Source organism: Microtus oregoni, unplaced genomic scaffold (genome assembly GCF_018167655.1).
Source record: "Microtus oregoni isolate MIOR12 unplaced genomic scaffold, Mior012 000027F_ref0000203, whole genome shotgun sequence".
NCBI classification, from domain to species: Eukaryota; Metazoa; Chordata; class Mammalia; order Rodentia; family Cricetidae; genus Microtus; species Microtus oregoni.
Window position 1 is genome coordinate 13,892,724 of NW_024543086.1, and position 24,792 is coordinate 13,917,515.

Below are 24,792 nucleotides of genomic sequence, written 5' to 3' on the forward strand. Positions count from 1 at the left end.
TTTTAAACAACATGAGAACATTTAAAATAAAGGCCGTAGTCTGTTACACACACACACACACACACACACACACACACACACACACCCCTTTACTTCTTCCAAACGTGAAACTTCCAAGCAGTGGGAGCCCCTAGACATCCCCTGTACCCCATCATTCAGCCCACCTTTTGTCCTGGGCTGGGCCACAGCGAGACCTCCTCTGGCCAAGATGGTATCCTGTGGGTTCCTACTAGAAACAGTTGAGAATGCCATTTCCACCCTCCTTGATCAGTGGCCAGTGCTTTCTTTACCAGCTCCCAGAATGTATCTCCTCACGTGCTGCTTATAGATGCGAGCAGGCCCCAGCATAGACTCTCACTACTCAGGGAGGGAGGATGCAGAAGAGGCTGAACTGGTGCCTTCTCGGGCAGACCTGAGTGTAAGTCAGGCTCCTCCATTCCCAGGGTTCCTTCAAGCTCTACCTTCTTCTCAGGTCTCAGCCTCGATTTCCCTCTTGTCTGAATCCCTTCCTCATGGACATGAATCACACTTTCCCGACTAAATAATAATCTCATAAATGGCAAAGGCTGTCTCTTCACATCTCCCTTATCTTCCTTAGCCCCCACAAGTGCCAACCCTGGAAAGGTGCTAGGTGCGTTCATGGCTCTCACGGCTGATTGATTGATTCGTGGCAATCCAGTAGCTGATCTCTCCACAGAGACTTGCAATGCACTTAATGCTGCTCTTGGAGCCGCTGATCTTTCCAGGAACTCCTCTGGGAGTAGATATGGGCACAGACGAGACAATGGGGATTTACACAGACAAAATTATTTACCGGAAAATGAAGCTGACTGCCCCCAAGGACCTTGATTGACTTGGGCTGAGTCTCCTAGCATCCACACAGAGACAGTTCCCAGTGTGCAAACAGACAGAGACGAAACAGTGGAGATCTGTTCTTAGCTTTGTATCTGGAGCTCTGAGCACAGCTCCGCGCACATAATAGATCTAATGAATGCTTTTTTCATGAGTTGTCAGTGAGGACATTACATGCCAGTAAGAGGAGACTCTTCACTGGTAGGTAGCCCTTCTTCGGTATCTGGGAGGACTATATGTTTTCAAGTTTGAAGTCCAGGAGACGGAAAGGACAAATTTCATGGTCATTATATTTTTTTCCTTCTGTTTTGTAGAGTCACTTTGTGGCGTGTATGACAGCGATCTTAGACCAGATGGGTGACCAACACTATTCCTTCTATATTGAGACCTTCCAGACCAGCTCAGACCTTGTGGTAAGTCTGCAGAACATGGCAGGGTGGGCATGGGGTGTCAGGCAAGACATAGAGAAGAGGGGCATGACATCCCATACTCTTGTTTCCGTGAGTCTGGGGCAACAAGGTTCCCCTACAGATCTCAAGCATGTGTGTTGAAGACTATGGCATACATGTGTGATTCCTTTTCTTGCATGGCTCATTTCTAGAATGTACCTTCAGTTCATTAGCATTGAGCGCCATGACTCCCACATCTAGATTCCATTAGCAAACATTTGTTGGTGTATCATGAACGCATTGGGGCTTAAGACCATGCGTGTTGGAGCCCTAAAATTTTGGGTTGGAACCTTGGATTAGCCACTATAACCTCAGGCAAGCTAACTTCTCTTAGCTTCAGTTGTTTTTTTGTTTGTTTGTTTGTTTGTTTTTATTTTTGTTTTGTGTTTTCATCTCTGCACGGGGGACGGGAGCATCTGTACCGCAAGGTTTTGAGGGGATCATAGGAGTGGCAGGGAGCACTCAGCAAAAGACAGCTGTCACTATGCATGACACAAGTACAGAGGAAGTTGGTTCCTGAGCCCAGCTTACCTCTCAGCACTCATCTGCAACACCCACCGCCACCACCAGGCCTTTAGCTGGCAGTCACCAGTGTGGCTCTCTGCCAAGCATCCAGTATCTAGTATATGCTTGGTCCTCATGGTAACCTTGGTACCCTTGTGGGGTAGGCATCACCCCATTCTGATGATGGAGAAGCTGTGACCTTATTCCACGGAGGTGACTTTTTCCTAGAAACAAAATTTGCTGGAAAATAAACCAATGCCATTTTCAGGATTTCAGAATTTAGCCGAAAGCAGTGTTTCTGAAATGATATGCTATATAACCTCCTTACTACCCTACCATAAAGCCACACACACACACACACACACACACACACACCAAGCAGAACTGATCTACCTTTACCTATTTCATATATTGGGTTTTAGGTGAGATTTTCTTTGAGTAGAGGTTGCAGTGAACATGACAAGCACTGCTTAAGGAAAGAACTGCAGCTGGGCCGGTTCACTCTGGGTGTGAAGCTTTACCTAAATCACCTGTGGGATCCGGCTTCATTACCTGCAGCTCAAGACACTCTTGGTACCGGTGGTTCTCGACTTTGCTGTCTGGATTTGTGCTGAATTTATTTTCTCTAAAGATAAAGATGAAGGTTAACCTGCTGCAAAGTCTGCTGGAGAATGTTTAAATCCACTCTGAACCTCTTTAAAAGAGAGGAAGGCCTTTGCCAACTCCCTTTTTTACAAGCTCATATGCATGTGTGACATTTGGATTAGCTGTGCCTCTGCCTCGCTAATTAGATGTTCATTTAAATAATAGTGTGTTTGCTTGATGACCTGAGACAATGCTGTACAGTGTAGGTTATTTACCTCTTGAATACATATTTGGAAAGATGATTACAAAATCATCAGCAAACACATTTACTTCTTTATTCTTTAAGACAGTACCAATAGTGCTTTATTTGGAGAGTCCATTTTTAGTTATTATTCATATTGCACTTTTATATCTGGTGAGGCAGAATCTTGGTAGCTGACTTACAAACTTCCATTTGCAACCTCTTGTGATGCCTTCGAATCCCTTAGTCAAAACCTGACTCCTCCCCAATCTGATCCTCTAAAGGACAATAAAAAGGCATTTAAACAGCCGCAGGGATGGAGACAGGTACAGTCCGTCCCTGTGATGTGAGGTGACGGGTGTGCTCGGCAATTTTGCAGGACTTCTTGATGGAGACGTTCATCATGTTCAAGGACCTCATCGGGAAGAACGTGTACCCTGGCGACTGGATGGCCATGAGCATGGTTCAAAACAGGTAAGCCGAGCCACCGTGCTTCTGGGGTGGCACCTGTGAGCTTGCCATCCATGGTAAAGAGCACCAGCAGCCATAGGTGGGAGAGAAGGGATAAAAATGTTAACAGACCCTTTCCTTTCTATGCTCAAACACAAGGAAGAAGGAGATCACCAATCCCGAAGCTGCTCTAAGTAGCCCCTGCCTTCTGCGGTGCTCATGTGCCAGTTAAAGTAGATACTCTGTCTGTAATAGGAGAGCTTTAGGGAAATGCTATAAATTTATCTTATTTTAAAGTTCACTTAAGTTAATAAAGTATTTTCCGTGCCGTCTATTAGATAATCGTCCAACAACTTTAAACAGGTTTCCACATCGCAGGATTTGGGGGAGGTGCTTTTAATATGCTAATATGATTTTTTTTTAAAGATGAGCAAATAAGAGGGAAGGTTTTATAGATGAATCCATCTTTGGGGAAATGTAGGGAATAGCTTATACATTTGTGTTCGTATCTGTAAGACCTGGTCATATTTCGTAGACTATCCATGTAACCCAAGGATAGTCCAGACCCCCACATGAGCAATCACAGCCTGGGAGAAGGTATTACAAAAGATTCCAACCTTCACTGATGTCTTTTCTAATACCATCTGGTCAAAGCGAATGCGAGTCCTAGCACTCAGCCATTCTAATAGCTCCTCCCTCGACTCCCTTGTCCCCACAGTGCCCTTTGCATGTTGTGGTTCCCCTGATCTGTCTGGGAACCACATTCTCAAATCTTACCTGTGTCCTCTCTTCAGCAAGACCTTCCCCGCTCCTCCCTTTCTTTCTCTCCACTTTTCCTTTGGCTACATATATTTATTTCAGGTTCTTAACCATTGAAAATGCTTCTGCCGGGAGTTTCTAGTTTTATCTCCCTTTACCTACCACCTCGGTTCTCCATCATGCAGGCTAGGTATTGGCTGACAGAGACAGAAAGGTCCCCAGAGAGCGGTAGAGAAGAAAAAGCCTAATTTTCTGTAGTGTACGGACTGGAGGAAAGACTATACACATTTCCATAATAATGATTTCATCACTGGATAAAGTCTGAGAAGATCTGTCTCCTGCATGATTGCAAGAGCTGATTGCAATGCCTGCTTATCTCTGGGAAATTGTTCTTCCGCTACCGGGATGCCCAAGTGCCTACCGTGTGATAGACACCTGACTATAGAACTCTTGGACTGGTTTCAGGACTGCAGGAGCAGAGGAGAGATTTGTCACGACACAAGGAGACATCTGTCTGTATGTCTCTGTTTATTGGAGAGCGCCTCCCAGCAGCACAGTGCCAGGGAGTATTGCATTCCTAGCCTGGGCTCACCCCACCTGGTTTGCATCTTTCAGGCTAAAGGCTGGCCCTGCAGTGATGATTCTCACAGACACATTGTGAGTCAGATGCAGGCTTCTCCCTGTGTCCTACCAGCTTCCTGAGCATGAGACCTGTGTAGATGCATAGAGCCTCATACCCAAAGAGTCCCATGCTTGCTTTAGTGCTCATGAGCTAACATCTCTTGACTCATAATAGTTTTAGATAATGGGACCCCATTTTCATTTTGTGCTGGCTCTGTGGGTTGTGTAGCTGCTCATATCCCGATGGCGAGGCATCTTGGATTGAGGTTGGGGCTGCCGGCTACGCTCCACATGGCCCTTCACTGAGTGCCAGAGGATAACAGAAAAGCTGTCAAATTATACGATGCATCCAGGAGGTAGGACAGGGATCATTTGCTTTTTGGATATGTCCAGCTTCTCCAGTTGCCTACTTCTCTACACTTGTATCATTTTCTCTAAGTTTTGGTTCTGCCTGGATACCTTGTCTCCCTCCAGACTAGACTCCCTATGGGAGGGAGCACTGTGAAAATTCTGAACCCAGGGACTCCCTAGCAGGCAGGAAAGCCTGTTTCTCCTTTAGCATTTGTCTGCATGCCCAGTCAGCTGCTGTCCTCACTGTCTGTGACTGATTCGTCACAGGACTGTTTAGTCTCTACACAGTGAACATTTCAAGAGCAAACTCCATGTGCATCTTGACTCTGTGCAAGAGCATGGCAAGACATTCACCAACATGCATGACGACACTTTGTATCCACAGGGAACTTCCTGACTGGGATCTTAAGGGAATCTGGACTCTTGAAAGTCTAAAATGTGTTGGTTCAGATAATTTGAGAACCTTGGGGATCTGGTTTTCATGCTTGGCTGTATCAGACCATGATAGAAGAACCAACCAACGTTTCTCCCTCAATCTTGTCTCTGTCGGCTTCACTCTCAAACCGACGCTCCCTTTAGAGGGGTGAAAACAGACTCTACTGGTTGCAAATGTATCAATTTCCTTTTATTGTGCATATGCTTGTTTTACCTGCATGTATGCCAGTGAGCCAATGAGTGACTGATGCCTTTGGGGGGTCAGAGGAGGGCATCAGATCCCCCCCCACACACAACCAGAATTCTAGACAGCTGTGAGCTGCTGCGTGGGAGCTAAGAACCGAACCAGAGTCCTCTGGAAGAGCAACTAATGCTCCGAAGTGCCGAGCCATCTCCACAAATCTTCCAGAAGAAACTTTTTTTTTTTTTTTTTTTGCTTTTTCTTTTTCAGTCAGTTCAGTGTAATTCCCAAGGCTAACCTTCAAAGTCGGGTTTGGGTTACGTGTGGCAGGGAAATGAAAGGCATTGTTAAGTCAGGCTTTGATCTTACAATCTGCCTTCTGAGCTGGAAATAGTGTGGCCAATCCTACCTCAACAACAGGGTCTTCTATTTCTCTTTTGAGGAGGATGGAGCTATCCCAAAACAGCACACATGATAACAAGTCAGACAAGCAGGGCATTGGCATCACTAAGTGATAACAACTTAGTCTTGGGCCACTGATGTCACCTCCCCCAGCCAGTGGCTGTTCTTTAAGTGTCTGTTGCATTAAAACAACATAGTGTGTAGATTTCTTTTATATTCTGGCTACAAGGATGTCTCCAGTTATGGAGCTCTTGAGGGTCGCTCATGACATCTGCATGTTGCGTGCTATTTCGTAGCTGATATCATTACGCGCCAAGATCAGCCCACTGTTGTAAATGTTTTGCCAGCATTAGCTCCCTCGCTTCTCACAATGGCCTTATAAGGTAGGACCACAATCATCTGCATTTCATCAATGACAAAGCTGACTTACGCATTGCTGCATTGCCGGTAACGAAAAGAGAAGACATTTGACCTGAACCAAGCTCTGGACCCAGGCTTCTTCTTCCTGTGCACCAGAGACATTTATCTGAAGAGCTCTGAACAGATATGGGACAGCAGCCCTGAAGGGGAGACAGCCTGCCAAGGTCATGCAGAGAGTTTGCAGAATATATACAAACAGAACCTGCACCATGATTGAGCCTGTGGGGCACTCACCTAAAATACTGTTTTCTGTTCCCCAGAAAGAAACAACCCACTTACATAATGAGTGTATCCTTAAGTTAGCCTCGACGTTTTAAAGAAATAACTTGCTTTCCTTATTTACCTCCTTCTAATTCTTTCTTTCTTTCTTTCTTTCCTTCCTTCCTTCCTCCCTCCCTCCTCCTCCTTCTGCTCCTCCTCCGTCGTCTTCTTCTTCTTCTTCTTCTTCTTCCTCTTCTTCTTCTTCTTCCTCTCTCTCTCTCTCTCTCTCTCTCTCTCTCTCCCCTTACTTCATTACAATCTCTCTCCCTCTGTTATCGACGTCACTATAATCAATCTACTCCTACCTTTGATTTACGCTTGTATGTGTCTATTACCTGTGCGTCTGCTTGTTGGTGGAGGGAGGGAGTTGTCCAGCCTTGAGTGTCTCCCCTGGCTGCAGGCTGTTTGTGTATACATAGGTGGTGATGTGTCTACTGTAAGAAACACTCTCTGGTAGAACATTTTTCTTTTTGGTAAGATGCAGCGTTCAGCGTGATCTGATTTACATGACATGGTTACATTTTAAATAATCAAGTTCTTCATAATGTTGTAAATTAACACAATTAAGCTAGGAAACCTCTCTTTTCCCTCTTGCATCTGTGCCTCGATCTGGAATCATCGCACTTCAAGGAGGTGAGGATTTAAACACATTTCTACGGCTTCTCTTAAAAGAGTCAATCAAGGTTTATTGAGTGTCTTGGGCTCTAGGGAGGACACAGATCCATTCAGTCTCTAATCCTGAGGCTTCCTTCTTGAAAGGGAAGTCATAAGTTTGACCACAGAAACGTGTCCTGCATTGACCCTCATGAGAGCAGAGCCCAGAGGCCGCAAGGAGGCCTACAAATCCTTTCTGGGTTCAAATTCTGTCCCATTCATTAGATAGCTATTGACTTTGGGGAAGCGACTTAGTTGTTCTGTACTCAGTTTTCCTTGCTGTAAAATGGGATTAGCAATAGTCCCTATCACAGAGGATTGTGGGGTTTCTGTGGCTAAGATGAAAGAATAACCACTATAAAGTAATTACTATGTCAGTGTTAGAACATAGCAAGAACTTGATAGCAATTGTTTTTATTTTTACGTTTCTGTGGTTCAGATTCATCTAGAATTCTCTGCAGAAGAGGCACATACAGGCTGGACCTTGACTATCTTTTCTAGTGATCGATGTCAAGATACAGTGTCAAGCTCATGAAGGGCGCACAGCTGGGTCAGAACAGGTGGCTCTAGGAAGTAGAGCAGGCCCTGCTTAACATTCGCATCATGGTTTTGTGGACATGACAGCAAATAGCTGGTACTTATTCCCCCTCCTTCTGCCTACCCAAGACTATAGAGAGTGTTCCTTCTTAGAGCCCCCACCTCCTGTGATATACCTCAACCAGAAAAAAAAAAACAGGAGAGAGAAAGACAGAGGCAGATTGGTTCATGTTTTCTTTTAATGTGTGTGAGTGTGTGTATGTACATGTGTGTGCATGCATGCATATGTGTGCCAGTGGACATAGGCCACGGTGCATGTGTGGAGGACAGAGGACAAAGCACAATATGCAAACATCAATTCTCTCCTTCTACTCTATGGGTTTTAAGGACCAAAGTCAATTTGGCAAGCTTAATGACAAACACCTTTATCTGCTCAGCCTTCTTGCTGGTTCATGGTTTCTTTACCTCACCTAGCACAACTAATCTTGAAGTGCAACTGGCTATAAGATTCCAGTTTTGGTGAGCCTGCTATATCTCTAGGGAAGTGCTAGAGGCACTTTAGGTGAGCTGTACCCTGACAAGCTGGGACATGCTGCCTCTCTCTCTAACCCAGTGGTTCTCAACCTGTGGGTCACAACCCCTTTGGGAGTTGCATATCAGCTATTTACATCACGATTCATAACAGTCGCAAAATTACAGTTATGAAGTAGCAAGAAAGTCATTTTATGGTGAGGGGGTCACTATAACATGAGGAAGTGTGTTAAAGGGTAGCAGCTTTAGGGAGGTTAAGAGCCGCTGCTTTAACCTGTTGGTGCATGACCCTTAAGGTGTTGTGATAGGAACAACTTAAAGGTTCTGGAAAAATGCATGTTAGGGGGGCTGGAGAGATGGTTCAGAGGTTAAGAGCTCTGACTGCTCTTCCAGAGGTCCTGAGTTCAATTCCCAGTAACCACATGGTGGCTCACAACCATCTGTAATGAGATCTGATGCCCTCTTCTGGCCCGCAGCAGACATGCAGACAGAATACTGTATACATAATTAATAAATCTTTTTAAAAAATGCATGTTAGGCTCAAGGAAAGCATAAGAGCTGCATCCCAGGCTTATCTATTACGCCCAACCTCTGAACCAACTGCACCCTCTGAACCATAGGGCAGAGGAGAGTGGGGCTCACAGAAGTCCTCTGCTCCCTGGGTGTTACTCTCCAGAAGAGGATCCCCACTCTCTTTTATGCTTTTATTTATGTCATACAACTTATTACCGTGGGGTGGCGCTGTGCTGTCACATCAGCCTACTTCCAGCCTCTAGAATGGAGGCATTGCTAGAGGTGGTGGTGGCAAGCTTAGACACGGGAGAGCAATGACTGATGTTTGCCCTCCCAGCTCCTGCATTGCATCTTATTGGGTCTTCACACTTGGTTCCTCTCAGAGATGATGCCAGTGAGATTCTGGGATGGTCAAGGTCCTAGCTCAGAAGGATGGGATGTTGACCAGGCAAAGCTTGCTATTGCTTTTGCAGTAACTCCATGTACTGGACCTGGTGCAGAGCTGACACTCTGGATTCCATGGAGCCTGCTAACACACCATGGATAAGAGGTGTTTGGTTGAGATTTGCAAATGAACTGTTTTAAACAACTTATGTTCATTGCTAAGAGCAACAGAGAGTTGAGTGTGTTTTTTATTTGCAACCACTTGAGAACAATTTTTTTTTTTAAAAAAAAAAGCCTTATACTTCCTATCTTAAACACAACTAAGAGTTAAGTGGGATTTTTACATTTAGCATGTGGCTATCAGAGAAGGCAGGAGGAGGGGATACACCTAACTCTTGCCACCAGCAGCACCAGGCTGTTTGCTAGCCTCTGGACATCCCAGGCAGGTTTAAACTGACAACCTAAATAATGTCTATTCTGGAGTTGCCGATAGTTTTGTTGCTAGCGAGAATGTATAAAGCCCTCATTTGGGTATCACATATCAGCTCCTGAGATGTTTATACACAGCATGACAGGCACTCAATGCACTTCCATCTAGAGAATCAGATAACTAATCTTTAAGGAGAAAATATAGATGTTGTTTCAAAGGCATCTTAGCAAACAAAAAAAAAAAAAAAAAAAAGCAAAACCAGAGAAATCCTGCTCTTTGACAGCCTGACAGGGTGGTGGATTTTGTGGGATTTTTCCATTTCTGTTGTTGTGTGGTCCTACCTGGCTCAAACCTGGTTGCTGGATATCCCTTGTTTGTTGTTTGTCTTTTCAACTATTCGTGTCTGGGTTTAGAAGGAGATTTGGGCAACTGGAAGGATTCAAAGCCCTCACACCATTGTGTAGCTGCAGGCTCTGGGTTGGGTACTGTGACTGGTACTCACCAGGCACTTACCCATTATTCCCTGCAGCAGCAACTCCCAGGAATGGTTCCCTCCTCCCTGTGCAGCAAGGAGGAACGGAGACTTCAGAAGGATAGTAGCATGACCCAAATCCATAGAGCTGGAAAGTGGTTAAGTCAGAAATCACATTTAGAGGTATGTGCATGCTTCAAATTCTGTGATCCCAACACCTTTGTTTCCCCTAGCAAACAACATGTCAAGTAGTTAATGAATTGCCGCCACAGCCCAATAGACAAGCGGGGCTCCACAAGGCAAATACTGGAGTACTCATCTTGTTCAAACCAGCCCAAATAGAACATCAGCTTTTATGTGCAGCCCCCACATGTCCCAAGAGCCTCCTCTTTCATTTTCGGGGATTTCTCTGGCTTTGGGGTACTCAGTACATCTGCAAGAGGTGTGTGTGTGTGTGTGTGTGTGTGTGTGTTGGGTGTAAATATACTGTTACCTTGGAATGAGTGATACCCAGGAACAATTTTTCACCACTAAGGAGTGGTGGCAGTGGTATTAATAGCTCAATTTATTTGTCTCCTAGGAGGGGACACTTCTGATGTGCAAATGTGTTGTATAAGCTCTCTTAGTGGCTCCCAAGCAGAATGGAAGTCAAATTATTGCCCATACTTATCTGTACTTCCTATCTTGTACTCCCCTGGTGCCTCAGGCAGGTTGTATGTATTTCTTGGGACCAGCCATTCAGAGGACAAGGAGACAGTGATTGCCTGCTGCTCATCAGAAATCGTGGGAAAAAGGTGGTAGAGTGTTTGCCTAGTGGACATAAGGGTCTGAATTCACTGAGCAGTACTGAGAAAAGAAGGCAGAATCCCCAGTCTCAGCACTTCTCAGTTGAGGGGCAGCTGTAAAACTCCAGAAGAGTAATGATTATGGCTTTGTCCCCATCTGTACCAGCGGGGTGAACGAAGTAGGTGGCTCTGGACCTGCTGAGGATGTGCCCAGACAGGCAGAGTGCTGGCTAGGAGGCAAAGCCAAAAACAGTGTTATCAGAGCTGAGTCTCTTCCCTCTTCCAGTAGCAAGTACAAAGGGTACTGTTCTTTGCTTCCACAGGAAAACTACCAACTACCAAGAGAAGAGGGAGTGGGGACAGGAAATCTATGAGACTCGGCTTTAGTGTCAAAAGCAGAGAGCTTACAGACAAGCCAGAGCTCAGGAGAGGCCTAGGATAAAGATACAAACTGGGAAAGCAAGCCCGTGAGTAAGAGATGTTCCCAATCCCTAGGAAGTGTGCTCTGATGGAGGAAACAGATCCTGAGCCATTCAAATGCATCCTCCGGGATCACAGGGAATGTGCAAATGAAGCTGCAAGGGGCATGTTTAGGACCCCTGCCTTGTGAACAAATGGCTCATGGCCGAAAACAGAAGTTTGGTTACATGGAGACAGCTAAGATGTCACGTGTGGTACGAAGTCTGCCCTAGGAGAGTGAGAAAGTGACCTGTGCATAGGAGAACGAGCAAAGGTTTTAAGAAGTAGCGCAGTTGGTGAAGATCTTTTCCCATTCTGTAGGCTGCGGTTTTGTGTTGTTGACCATGTCAAAGAAGCTTCCCAGTTTCAGGAGGTCCCATTTCTTAAGTGTTGTTCTCAGTGTCTGTGCTACTGGGGTGTATTTAGAAAGTGGTCTCCCATGCCAAAGATCTTCACCAAGCCCACATTTCACAGAGGACTGATCTCCAAAATATACAAAGAACTCAAGAAACTTGACATCAAAAGAACAAATAATCCAATAGAAAATGGGGGTACAGACCTAAACAGAGAACTCTCAGCAGATGAGTCTCAAATGGCTGATAGACACGTAAGGAAATGCTCAACCTCCTTAGCCATCATAGAAATGCAAATGAAAACAACCCCGAGATTCCATCTTATACCTGTTAGAATGCCAAGATCAAAACCACTGATGGCAGCTTATGCTGGAGAGAATGTGGAGTAAGGTGAATGCCCCTCCATTGCTGGTGGGAGTGCAAACTGGTACAGCCCCTTTGGAAAACAACAAGGCAACTTCTCAGAAAATTAGGAAACAATCTACCTCAAGACCCAACAATACTGCGGTTGGGTATATATCCAAAGGATGCTCAGTCATACCACAAGGACATGTGCTCAACTATGTTCATAGCAGCATTATTTGTAATAGCCAGAACCTGGAAACAACCTAGATGTCCCTCAACTTGTGGTACATTTACACAATGGAGTATTACACAGCAGAAAAATTTTGTGGGCAAATGGATGGATCTAGAAAACATCATATTGAATGAGGTAACCCAGACCCAGAAAGGCAAATATAATATGTACTCATTCATAAGTGGCTTTTAGATATAAAGCAAAGAAATACCAGCCTACAGGCTACAACCCCAGAGAATCTAGATAACAAAGAGTTCCTCCCTAGAGAGACATACATAGATCTACATAGAAAGGAGATAAACACATGATCTCCTGAGTAAATTGGGAATGTAGTGGTCACGGAAGAAGGTAAGGGGGAAGGGGGCAGAAGGGAGGGGAGCGGAGAAAAATGTATAGCTCAATAAAAATAATTTGAAAAAAATGAAAACAAAAAACAAAAAAAAACCAAACCAAAACAACAACAAAAAGAGGAAGTAGTGCATTCTGGGTGTTTTCAACTTGCAGCCCTGGGCTTTGTATGTTCCAAGATAGCAATGAACGTGTCCCAGCACATTTGTAAATGACAAAAATGACATCATGATGCCTAGAGGTTGGACAGGACACCCTCAAGTATATACCAGAATTATCAGAATTGGAACAAGCGATAAAATGAAAACATGTCACTAAGTACTCAGGAAGTGACCTGAATCACAGGGGAATAGTAAAAAAAGTAATCATAGGAAGAAAGGTCAGGGCCAAAGAATGAAGATCATTGGGTGTAAAGAGAGGGTTTGGGTTGTCCATGGGCAGTGGAAGAACCATGAAGGTCAGCAATGGTTATGGGTGGGGCTGTCCCATAGGACCAGGTGTCCCTAGGAATGACAGGGCAAGAGAAGGGAGGCTGTAGGAACAGTCGGCATGGAAGGAGAAGGGGAGCCAGGCGATCAGAGAGACCTGGAGGGTGCATTTTGTCAGCAGGCACTCAAATCTGAAATGTGAGTGAGATTTGACTAGCTAGGGGTCTCCGAAGGACTAGGAATGAACTGCTTAAAGGAGGTGCAAGGTCCGTGGAAGAGTGATCACGGGAACATTGTCTATTAGGGGAAAAAAAAATCTGAGAAACCACAAAATGGCCCATCAATAAGAAACTGATTAAATAAACTGAGCTGCAGCCAAAGAGGGGAATGCTCTTTGGTGATTAAAAACGGTGACGTGCGGCTGCACTCACTGGTGTGAAAGGAGCGCAGGATTTATTATTGAGCGAAACAGGCAAGCTATGAAACTGCATTCATTGTGTAATGTCATTTATCAAAACGACATCCTTAAAATATCCCTCGTAGAGACACTTCTAAGGGGACCTTTGAAACGATGCTCACCCACATGTTAGTGGCACCCTTCTCAGGTGACAGGATCCCATGGAACATTGGCTGTTGTATGGGCGAGGAAAGGATCTTTATTTCATTTCCGGGTGGCATGGATTTTTCAGCCATAAGCTTTTAGGAGGTTGAATGTTAGACAAGACAAATTCCTAAAAAGTCAAATAAATAGCTGTTGAGTTCTAGCAAGGCAGCTGCAGCCCGTGTGCTGACCTGCAGTGTCCTCATCTGAAGACCAACCCTGCCCAGGGAGAAGATGAGGAAATTTTAGCTGTGAAGAGGAGAAAGAGAGGAGGCGCGAATGGTCCAGTAACCTTGTTTCCTCTTCCAGGGTCTTCCTGAGAGCGATCAACAAGTTTGCAGAAACTATGAACCAGAAGTTTCTTGAACACACAAACTTTGAGTTCCAGGTGAGTGTGAAGTGTTGGAGATACTCAGGGCCGTCCTGGCAGCATTGGGCTGATAACTCCATCAACATAACACCTGCAAGCACACAGGAGCCTTGTGTCTCTGGAGATGCTGCAGAAGGGAAGTGGGGAGGGGGGAGGCGAAGCTCTGAAGCGTTGGCAGGGACACATATGCAAATAGGACCTCCCACAATAGAGGCTTTTATTTACTCTCCGTCCAGCAGGTACCACCTTTTAAAAATGTAATGTCTTCTTACTGTTTTGTTCATTGGCGCCTAAAAACAGCCAGTCACAGACCCTGAAGTATGATTTACAGTAAAGCTTTCAAGAATATCTCTGTGACTTCCCAATTCCTTTTGGTGAGTGTGTGTGTGCTCAGCCAAGACTCAGGATCTCTGAGACACTCAGGGGGATGATAAGAATGTCCCTGGGGTAAGTGAAGTGATGTCTCTACTTAGACATCACACAAAGAACGCGCTCTTCAAACCCTGATGGGAAAGTCTGTCCTGCTGTGCATGCATGACTGCAGGACCCACCCACACCTCAAGTAACCCCCTCCAGAAAAGTCTCAACCTTAGAGCCTCTGATAGTAGAGACCAAGTGAACGGAAGTCACCTAGCGTAGTAACTCAGGGCTACACTGTTTCCTACCTGCTCGTCTGAGATGCTGTGTTTCCATCACACTGGCCTCTCTAGCTCAGCGGCTCAGGCAAGGATGTCATCCCACCTGAGTGATATGTCTGTAAAATGCCAGCTGCCCTCCCAGCCCAGGAGCATGCTGGGGAAGCTTACCAGTCAGCTGCCCTCAGAATAATTGCTCCTTAAAGAGCCTGCAGTGCCTGGCTCCTCTCTGAGGTTTGTCCAGTGACCCTGAGGCCATGAAGTCACATCTGGGTCTCTCGAGCTTCTTTGTGGCACTTTTGAGGTTATCACTCTTGCTCCTGTGTCCCCATACATGTCTTCTTTCCCCCTTCAGGTAAGATGTGACTACACAAGAATAAGAGCCTTGTGTTCTCAGCCACTCTGTGCTCTGTGCCTGGTGCACACTGTGTCCCCTGGGGGAGGTGACACCTGGCTTGAGACCCTGCTGGGAAGATGGGTTGAGCCTTTGCCGGGCTGAAGGGATAAAGGTCCTCTTTGAACAAGGTTCTTGCTCTCTCTCCCATGACCTTGCATTCAGATCAGGGACCTGAAGTGACTGATGTTCGTAAGAACAACAGCTGCCCTTTCCCCATATTTTATATGGCAGGTCATAAGAAATCGTGCTAGGGCCATCCAGCTGCCCTGCAAGCTTTAAACTTCTGCCAGCTAGCTTCTTCTCTAAAGTTGCAGGAGTGAGACCCCAAAGCCATACACAGAGAGCTTGAAGTCAATGCAGTGATGTGTTTGAGACTAAAACCTGCAGAGGCTGATGTAGGCTGCCATGTGGAACCATGGTCACACTCTAGATTGAGGGTGTCACAACAGTCTTGGGTGAGGGTTTCTCTCCAGATGATATATCTTTCACAGGGCAATGAAACACATCACTCTGGCTGTTTAAGATCAAGAGAATGGTTTCCTTTTCCTGAAAATGTAGCACGGATGCCCACAGGCTCCACTTACAAGCCTGTTCAGAGAAGTGGATATTGCCATTGTGTTTGGAGGGACAACATACCCAGGGGCCAGAGAGGCAGTATGTGACCATAAAAAGCCAGCTGCTTTGTCATTTTCCCCTGGTGTCAGCAATCCCAGCCTCAGGACCTGCCGGTCTGACTGCCACTCTCCTCCTTGGTCTTAGAGAGGTACTTACCCACGACAGGATGAGTTCCAGTCTTCTGTGCCATTCTTTTAGGTTTCGTACAACTTTCCTGAAAGAAAAATTATATATGAAAGAGCCCTAGGAAACGGACATCCCATGTGTGCAAAGGTTAGACTTACGAATCGTGTGGTTTTAGGTAAAGTACTACACAGCTCTGTGCCTTGGATTCTTTAATGCTAAATGAAGATGCCATTAATGGCTATCTCTTCGAACAGTTCTAGGTGAATTGATTCATGTAACACACTTAGAATGGTCCCGGCAACATAAGAGCCATTTAACGAATGTTATCTTGTTAGCATCATTTTGATGACGGTGATGATGATGGTGGTGGTGGTGATGATGACAGTGATGATGATGATGATCGTGATGGCGATGGTGGGGCCGGCAGTAGTGGTAGCAGTGGTGGCGGTGCTGATCAGCAGTGACCTTAAAAGCATCAGGGCTAGGAACTCAGGTCAGTTCTTGACAGGCAAGCCAACAGGGAAGCTGCTTTTTGAACACACAACATGGCTCGAGGCTGTCACACCCACAGGATTCTGTAAACGGTGAAAAGGAGCTGGGAACACAGAATCAAATAATTCTTTTTAATGAGGTTTCCACAGATATTTAGCGAAAAGTATCCCCCAAACTGGGTCATTTTTCAGTCTCCTCTTTTTCTTTATCCCGCCCCCATCTTTTCCTCCCCCTTGTAAGACTGGATTTGTTTTCTGCACCCTGCCTGGAACACCCAGACTCCTTCTTGTGGGTTCATGTATTATGCATGTGATACCAGCAGGAACCGCCTCTGTGCAGAGCAGAGGCCAGGGAAAGGAGAATAGCCCCAACCTCTCCTCTGAGTGGTGGTTTTGTAATTCAAAGGGCAAAAAGCCAATAGTTCCATGGGTGCCACTCCGAAGGCACCAAGGCCTGGGCATTTAAGAAATGATGGTTTCTGCTGGGAGCTAAGATCAATGGTGCCCTCTGGATGCTGGGACTTGCTTCTCATTGCTGTCTTCAAGGTCACAGAGATCAAAAGAAGATATGGATTAACCTTGCAGGGCCTGTGCTGAGGGTCCAGGCTACTTCATCATGAAGTTCTGCAACTCCCCTACTAAGCAGAGACTCAAAAGGAAATCAGTGCCAAGGGACATTATTCATTCCTTTGTTTATTGCCATACTATGAACATGGCATCAATGTACATGTCCATCAACAGAGCAAGGCATAAAGGAAATGTCCTATGCACAGTGGAATACTGTTCAGGCATAGAAAATAAATCCTGTCTTTTGTCTTAGCTTAAATAGATGCTAAGAACATTGTGCTAAGTGAAACAAGCCACATGCAGAAAGACACACACTTGGTGAGTTTGTTCATTTGTAGAGTCTATGAGAGTCAATTTTGTGAAAGTAACTATGTATATCTTAAAGTACCTAGACTAGAGACATTTACCACAAAGAATCAATGAATGTTTGGGTAGTGGATATACAGTGGTATACTTGTATCTAAACTTCCCATTGGAACCTGTGGGTTTGTACCACGATCATGTGGTAATTCAACGCTTTTTAAAGCAACAGAGTTCAGGAGTGAGATCTACTTGGCTCTCAATGCTATATTCACCAGTAGGATGGAGCAATTTTCTTCCTTGTAGCCCTCAGTTTTTTGATGTCTAAATGAGGAGAAAAACACAAATTTTGTCATTTCTGAGAGGGATTTGACTTTTATTATTTTTAAATTGTGTATATGTATGTGTGGTACTCACAGAGAGACCAGAAGAGGGTACCAGATCTTCGTGAGTCAGTTGTACATTGCTGTATAGATACTGCAAACTGAACCCAGATCCTCCACTAGAGCAGCCAGGGCCCTTAACCACTGAGCCATCTCTCCAGCTCTTCAGAGGGGTTGATAAGAATACATAGAAAATTTTTTTGTGGCCATTCACTGTGAACTCATTTCACAAATACTGCTGTGATACATGCTGGGTCAGGCATACAGCTAAACATCCTATATATCAAGGTGATCCAAGTAAATGAAGTCTTTGTCTCTATGACCTTTACATTCAGTAGTGAAGATTGAAAGTAAAGTCTTTGGTTTAGAATATGTCATGAACACTGTGCACAGAGTGTAATGAGGATGGATGCCAGCAGATTTGCTTTAGTGTACATTACTGGGAAGGCTGATGTAGGAATTGATATCTAAACCTATATTGCTAGAGTCCATGGGAGTTTTCTGGGCAGGATTTCCTCATTTAGTCCTTATAACTACACCCTTTGGGGCCCATTATCCTCATTTTCCAGGTGAAGGAACCTGAAGGAATGGAGTCTCAAACAGGTAGGGTAGCATGCTCCTGACAGTGGAAATGGTAATTAGATCGTAGCCATGGAAAACATCCAGGCAGTAGCCACAAAAACAAACAGTAAAAAGGGCTACTTGTCTCTGTCCTGAGGCTCTGTGATTCTAGTCCTAGGAATGCAGACCACACAGAGAGATTCTCAGCAGAAAGAGGCTCCAGTGAGGGGGGTTAGTGCAGCGCTAGGGCTGGAGGAAGAGAAGTGGGGCCAAGGTCATGTCTATGTGTAAGGGAAGGGTTGAAGGTGAAGAAGAAACCTTACAGCAAGAATACTATGAGGCACGGAAAGACAGTGAAGCAGATCCCTGTCAGTACTGGAGAATCACAATATGGACAGGTAAAGAGAAAAAGCAGAGAACACTATGCCTGTTTGTGAAGGATGCCCACCTGTGTATTTATTGAGACATGAAAGTTCTCTGAGAAGATACCAAGACATTACTTCCTTTTTCCATTAGGCTATGCTTCAAGACAGGATAGAAAAATGATGTTTTGTTATTGAAACATTTGCTCTTTGCACTTTAAAAAAGCCATATGTATGTTAATTTTATGACTTTTTTTGGTTAATTAAAAATAACTAAATTCTCCTTGTGTCCACTAGTGATAGAGCTGTGTGTGGTCACGTGACATATCTGGTTCTTAGGGTTTCTTGCTTTGACATTAAGCTGTGTACTCATGGAAAATGGGACCCCCAGCCTGATTTTCTCTGAAATTAGACCTCTAGGCTTGTGGAAGGTATGACTTTGAACAGTCATGACCATGGCAGTGATGGTTGTTTGCAGCCTGTGATGGGCCTGCTTGAATCGGAAGGTAACCGATTCCATGGCAGGGCAGTCTCTCTTGCTGCTGGGTCTGTCCTTTTGCTACACAGCATACAAAGACTTAGCAAGCCAGGCATCTTAATACACTTCCCCTTGAGCATCCAAGTTGCTAGGCTCTGCTTTGGTACAAAAGGATCCACTTGGATAATGTAAAGGAAACAACAATGAGACCGACAGATTCTTGCATGCTCTCACTGTGGTTCACGCCCGGTAGACACACCATCTCACGCTGCCTTCACTGTAGCCCCCTGCAGTGACTACCGGATCACCCCAGCTTTGCAGATGAGTTTGCCGAGGCTCGATACACCCAATCTGGACGTTCATCTTCCCCGTCTGTGGCCCACATCAGTATTGTCATCCCCATGCTCATCCTTCTGAGTACTTTCCATATGGATGTATTGAGTGTTTGTTCTGCTCTGGCTCACCGCCAGCTGGGGGAACGGATTCCACCAGTCTCCTTCCCAGTCAGCAGCAGATCATACGCCTGGAAAACTTACAGCAGCTGAAAACATACAAGCTGGTAGAAAGGGAATCACCCTCACCGAGTGTTTTTTGGTACCCATGTCTCTAGGCTTCACTCCCTCCCCCACTGAAGGTGTGATGCTCCTGATGGTCCCGGAACCAGGCTTCAAGATCATTGAACAGAGAGGAAAGCAAATGCAGAGCACTTTAAGTCAGAATGGATTACAGGCTGGCTCCTAAGAGCTGTCAGGCTGATCAGGGAGGGTGCTATCGCAGGAAGCTCTGATTTCCCGAGTAGTCTTAACTCTCACACACCTATAATTTCAGGGCAGGAACCAGCTCATCAGTTGGGGTGAGTTATTTGTCTTTCAAAAACCAAATCAACAAAAAGCACCACCGCCACAAGAACCCAGCTCTAAAATTCTCCTCCGGCAAACCCATTGTCAGAGAGGGGAAAGGCATGGCCAGCGCCTGGAGAAAGCCATTCATTGTCCTTGCTTTGGCCAGAATGTTAATTTCAGAGTCTGTGCCAGTTAGGAAATTGCAGAGCACACAATTAAACTGGCCTCGCCTCTGTCGTCTGCCATCTTCATAAATTATTCACGTCACACCGTATTTAATATGCTTCCCCTCTTTCAGGCCCTCTCCATAGCGGTTCTCCTCTTTCTTTCACAGCTGTGGAACAACTATTTTCATCTGGCAGTGGCTTTTATCACCCAGGACTCTCTGCAGCTGGAGCAGTTCACGCACGCTAAGTACAACAAAATCCTGAATAAGTAGGTTGCATTCTTGGATCTCCTGAGGGGGGGCAGGGCGTCATGAAATGCACTGGAATGGGGTTTGAAGCCGGTATTTTTTGCTTCTTCCAGGTACGGGGACATGAGACGGCTCATTGGCTTCTCCATCCGTGATATGTGGTATAAGCTTGGTGAGTAGGCGCGCCTGTACTGGAAAGATGCATCTGCCTGCTTCCAGTGCCTTCCTGAAGACCAACCCCCACCCTGTCCTTCCCCGTGAATCTGCTTCTGTGTGATGTTCCTGAAGACCTATGGAGTCAAACAGGAATTTGTAGGAGGGAGGAGAAGGCAGGGCTGCTGTGGGAGTGGTCCACGTAAGTCACGGGAATGCTTGTTGCTGATTGGAGGTCACTGTTCTACATCCTGCTTCTTGTGTGATGTGGCCCCTGAATACATTTGGACCTCACAGGGTGGGAGAATGGATCCTCCCAGGAATGACTCCGGAAGCTGCCCGTGGTCACAGTGACTGAAGGACTGGCTTGTGGTTCATGGTGAAGGGAGAGATGAGAGGGAGGGACCGTTGCTGACATTCTGAGTGAGGCATGGACTAAAGAGATCCTATAGAAACTTCATAGCACATCCCTTTAGGGCCACCTCCTTTCTTTTACTGATCTGGAAACTCAAAGTGGGAAGTTGCTTTCTTGAGCTCGGACAACCAGAAGTCTCAGAGTGGAGTTTTCATTCCGTAAGCACAGTGGCCATTAATCTTGCTTATGGATTGAATACTGCATGAAAGATAGATGGATAAGTCAGTGAAGAGTGAGCAAGTCCATCTCTGACATTTGGTTTTCTCTTTGACTCTTGTGTACAATTCAGTTTTTCTGCCCTGGGCTTAGTTATTGGCCCTCAGCAGTAGAGACATTGATAAGGGGATTTGCCTCTTGGCTTTAACCTCTATGACCATCCTGGACTTTGTTTCCCACTTCCCCAGAACTCTTCATGTGTTCTGGCCCCCATCAGATGCTCTGGGTAACTTTTAGAGTAAGATCTATTTTCTGCTAGGAGGGGGCATATAGTACAGTAGGTAGAATACCAGTATGGTTTCTGAGGATGTTGGTGACATCAGACCCCAGCTAAGACCACACACTTAATGATAGGGAAGTCACGAGTTGGCTCATAGAGTCTAAAGCAGAGCAAAGGACCTAGGCCCAGAACAGACTGCTGCAGGTCTGCTTGGGGCCTTGCCAAGTCATGTACAAGCTACCATCGAGCAAGAGAATTTAACACCCCTTGGCCTAAGTAAAGGAATTAACACTGGCTCACAAAGTTCTTGTAAAAGTCTTAAGAGAAAGACTGCAATGAATATAGCTGTGGAGGTCTGCACACATACATCAAAATTTTTATTCCTATTCTTATTCTGGTCCAATAAGATGGAACCCAATTGGGCTATGCTGACCCCTTTGTCACCAAATCTCAGTCCAGTATATACCATAAGACTCAAAGAATGGGGTTCAGACAGCATTCTGAAAGAGTGAAGTAGGGAGAGCCCTGTAACCCATAGAGATTCTACAGGGCAGGTACTGCCAACATTCGGATTAGGATAACCTTTGACTGTAGGGGCCATCCTTGGGTATTGGATCTGAGCTCTATCGTCTAAGCTGCTAGTGGCACTGTCCCCAGTTGTGGCTATCAAAACCTCTTCAGATATTATGATGTTCCCCTAGGGGATATTTTCTTATCATGTCCTATGTCTGGCAACTTTGGATAAGGACAGGGCTATCAGAAATACTTTGTCTAACTTCTCATTTGTGTTAGCTAGCTTTTTGTAACTAGGATCAGAATAGCCAAGACCATTCCTTCATTTGCCTTGTGGTTTCAGAGGCTTCAGCCCACCCACCCTTGGCTCTGTGAATTCAGAGCTTGTGATGAACCTCACGGCAGCTCAGGGGTGTGCAATAGAGGCTCCTCGGATCATGGTGGAAAGGAAATGAGTTGGGGGTGGCAAAACACAGTCCCATCCCTACCCTACCCTACAATGACACACAGCCACAGACCTACTTCTTGCTGCCAGGCCCTGCCCCTTAAAGTTTAATTCTCCTCCAGGAAATACTCAACATTAGCTAGAAGCCAAGCCTTAGCCCATGTGGAACATTGTGTGTTCCAAACCTAACACCATTGCTTTGCAGTAGAAAAAGGAAAGAAAAAAAAAAAAAAAAAACAGAAGGCAATGTAAGTGCAGACACGTGTGAGGGGAAGCAAGGGCCAGGAGCAAAGTATTGCTAACTGACTTCAGCAGACAGCAGCCACCAGAGGCTGCAGCTCTCCAGCCCCTTGCTATCTGGCTAGAAAGCAAGCTCATCACTACCACATCTTCCGACTTTTTTTTTTTTTCAAAAGAAGCCAAAAACCTGGTTCTTTCAAGGCATTTCCCAGTGTGTGAATATCAATGATGACTAATTGAATGTTTTCAAAATATTGCATGCTCCCAGCGAGAGAATGGCTTCCCGCTTTGCATACTGTATTCCTACCAACAGAGACTAGCTGAAGCTGCGGTGGGCCTCTGCTCCCAGCTCCCCACCCCAGGCTCTGTCAGAATCACAGAACAAGGAGCTCTGCTCTGTTGGTTGCAAGAGGCTCCACACAGCCTGCTTCTCCTCTGAACATCCTTCACTGCACCCTTTTCCACCCAGAAGATTTTATTTAGATATAGATTATGTTTTGGCAGGGAGTCTTGTACTTCCAATTATGCTGATGAATGAAAAGCTGTTACCAAATATTCCACCTGCTTAGAATCACAGAACACCAAAGCTGGAAAGGGCCCTTTAGAGATCATATTGTCCAGCATTTTTCAAACATTTATTTTTAGCTGAGAACCAATAAAAAGAAGACTCCATGCTCAATAAGTAAATGGGATAGGAAGCAGAAATATTGTAATTAAAGTGAGCAGGGGATGCAAGTCCTGTTATAGATGGCTGACTCCCAGTGCCAACCCCTGAGGACAGCTGGGTAAGGGGTTTTATATGAGCTGACCCTTGGTTTTACCAGTGAGGAAACTGAGGCTCAGAGAGGAGAAAGGGCTCATACATAATCACTTAGTGGACTAGAGGTAGGAACCAAACAAACATGCTGGCAGGAGAGCTTGCTCAGACACATCACAGATTTCTTTGCTACTCAAAATGCCTGAAGAATGAATTAGCACAATTAAAAGACCTATCTAGGGGTCACAGGGAAAAAGCCATGGATTGCGACTGCCCTCTGTGATGGTATTTGCTGGGGGTGGCAAGGAGTTTCTGAAGAGCAATTGTGAGAACAGAGAGGCCCAGGCCACTCTATATGAAGAGGACTAGAGGTGGCCTCTGGCACTGTCATCTAAATGCTGTATTCCCACACCACGCTGCTAAAGATCTGATCGTGGAGAGCAGCACTGCAGCACTGTGTTGGTCTTCCCTAAATGGCCCCTTGTTCAGACAAATGATGGTTACTGCAGGAAACAGAAATCAAAGGAAACTGTGCCTAAAGAAACACCCTTCACCTCTTGGCCAGACTTCTGAGGAAGAAGAAAGCACATCATTCTGAAGGGGTCTTCCTGGTGTATGTGGGTAGGTGTGTGAGCACACCCACACACACACACCCCAGGCTTCCATTCACTAGTGACATGGCTACCCTCTTTTTCCTTGTCTCTTTCAGGAATAAGAACAGAAATCCGAGGCAGGGAGGATGAGTGGCTGCCTCGTTGACATCCTCCCCTGTTGCTCCATGGGATTCTGGGGTTAGCGCACTAATGAGATTAGCTTGATAATCCTCACCAGGGCCAACCTCTGAGTTCATTAGGGACCGATGTGGTGAGACCACTACACAGCTAATGACGGGCTTGAAAGAGCAGCCCATGGAATAGCTGAGCTCTCAGTAGTAGCTTTTGCTGAGGGCGCATGCAGTAGCTCTTCTTTTCCTAGCTGACTGGATCATGATAATGGTTTTGTTTCTGTTTTTAGAATTGAAATTTGTTCAGCTAACAATGTCTCGGAGTAGATGGTGGTCGTGTGACCCGGATCTGTCCCACAAAGAAAAAAAAAACCAGCAGAAACATGTTTGTGTGTATTTAGCAAAGTATTTCTTCAGAGAGAAATGGGGGCGGAGGAAATGGGAAGAGGGGAGAAAGGACTCAAAGAGAGCAGCACAGCATTATTTTGCTCTTCTTCTTTCTGGAGAATGACATGATGGCTGGAGAGGCCGCAATCGTGTTGACGCCTTGAGGACACAGTCACATGCTGAGGATGGAGGTGACACTTTGTTCTGTCTTCTTAGATTCCCTGCTCTGAACTGACTGTCTTCTGAGATTTTGTTAAGGAAGAAAATGAGAGCTTTAGGGTTAGCCTTGGTAGCCAGATTTTCATGATACCTCTAACAAATAGATCAGCTCATTTGATCTCATAGGTCATGTAGCTCTGGCAGGTCAGCTGAAGCAGAAGGACACACCCAAGGTCAGCAAGCAACGGTTCCTTGAGCTGTCCTTAGAAGAATTCGTCTCTGTACCCCAAGCCTCATGTTCTCATGAGTAATTTTTCCAAAGAGTTTACATTTTCAAATGACAGAAATAGCCCACTGTTTTCCAGAGAATACTGACAATAAGTAAATCATAGTGCATGTTAGTATTTGAAATTGTGTTTTAATGCCAGCAGCAATCAA

General features: G+C 45.4%; 1 protein-coding gene across 1 annotated transcript in view; it reads left to right on the forward strand.

Annotated features, from left to right (window-relative positions):
• The window catches only part of Dock2 (dedicator of cytokinesis 2), a 406,844-nt gene that overhangs the window by 315,011 nt on the left and 67,041 nt on the right, over positions 1–24,792 (forward strand). The window contains exons 28-32 of the mRNA XM_041676225.1: positions 1,167–1,265; positions 3,011–3,105; positions 13,893–13,971; positions 20,045–20,145; positions 20,239–20,297. Of these exons, the coding sequence (XP_041532159.1) occupies positions 1,167–1,265; positions 3,011–3,105; positions 13,893–13,971; positions 20,045–20,145; positions 20,239–20,297 (433 nt within the window). The remainder of the gene's footprint in view (positions 1–1,166; positions 1,266–3,010; positions 3,106–13,892; positions 13,972–20,044; positions 20,146–20,238; positions 20,298–24,792) is intronic.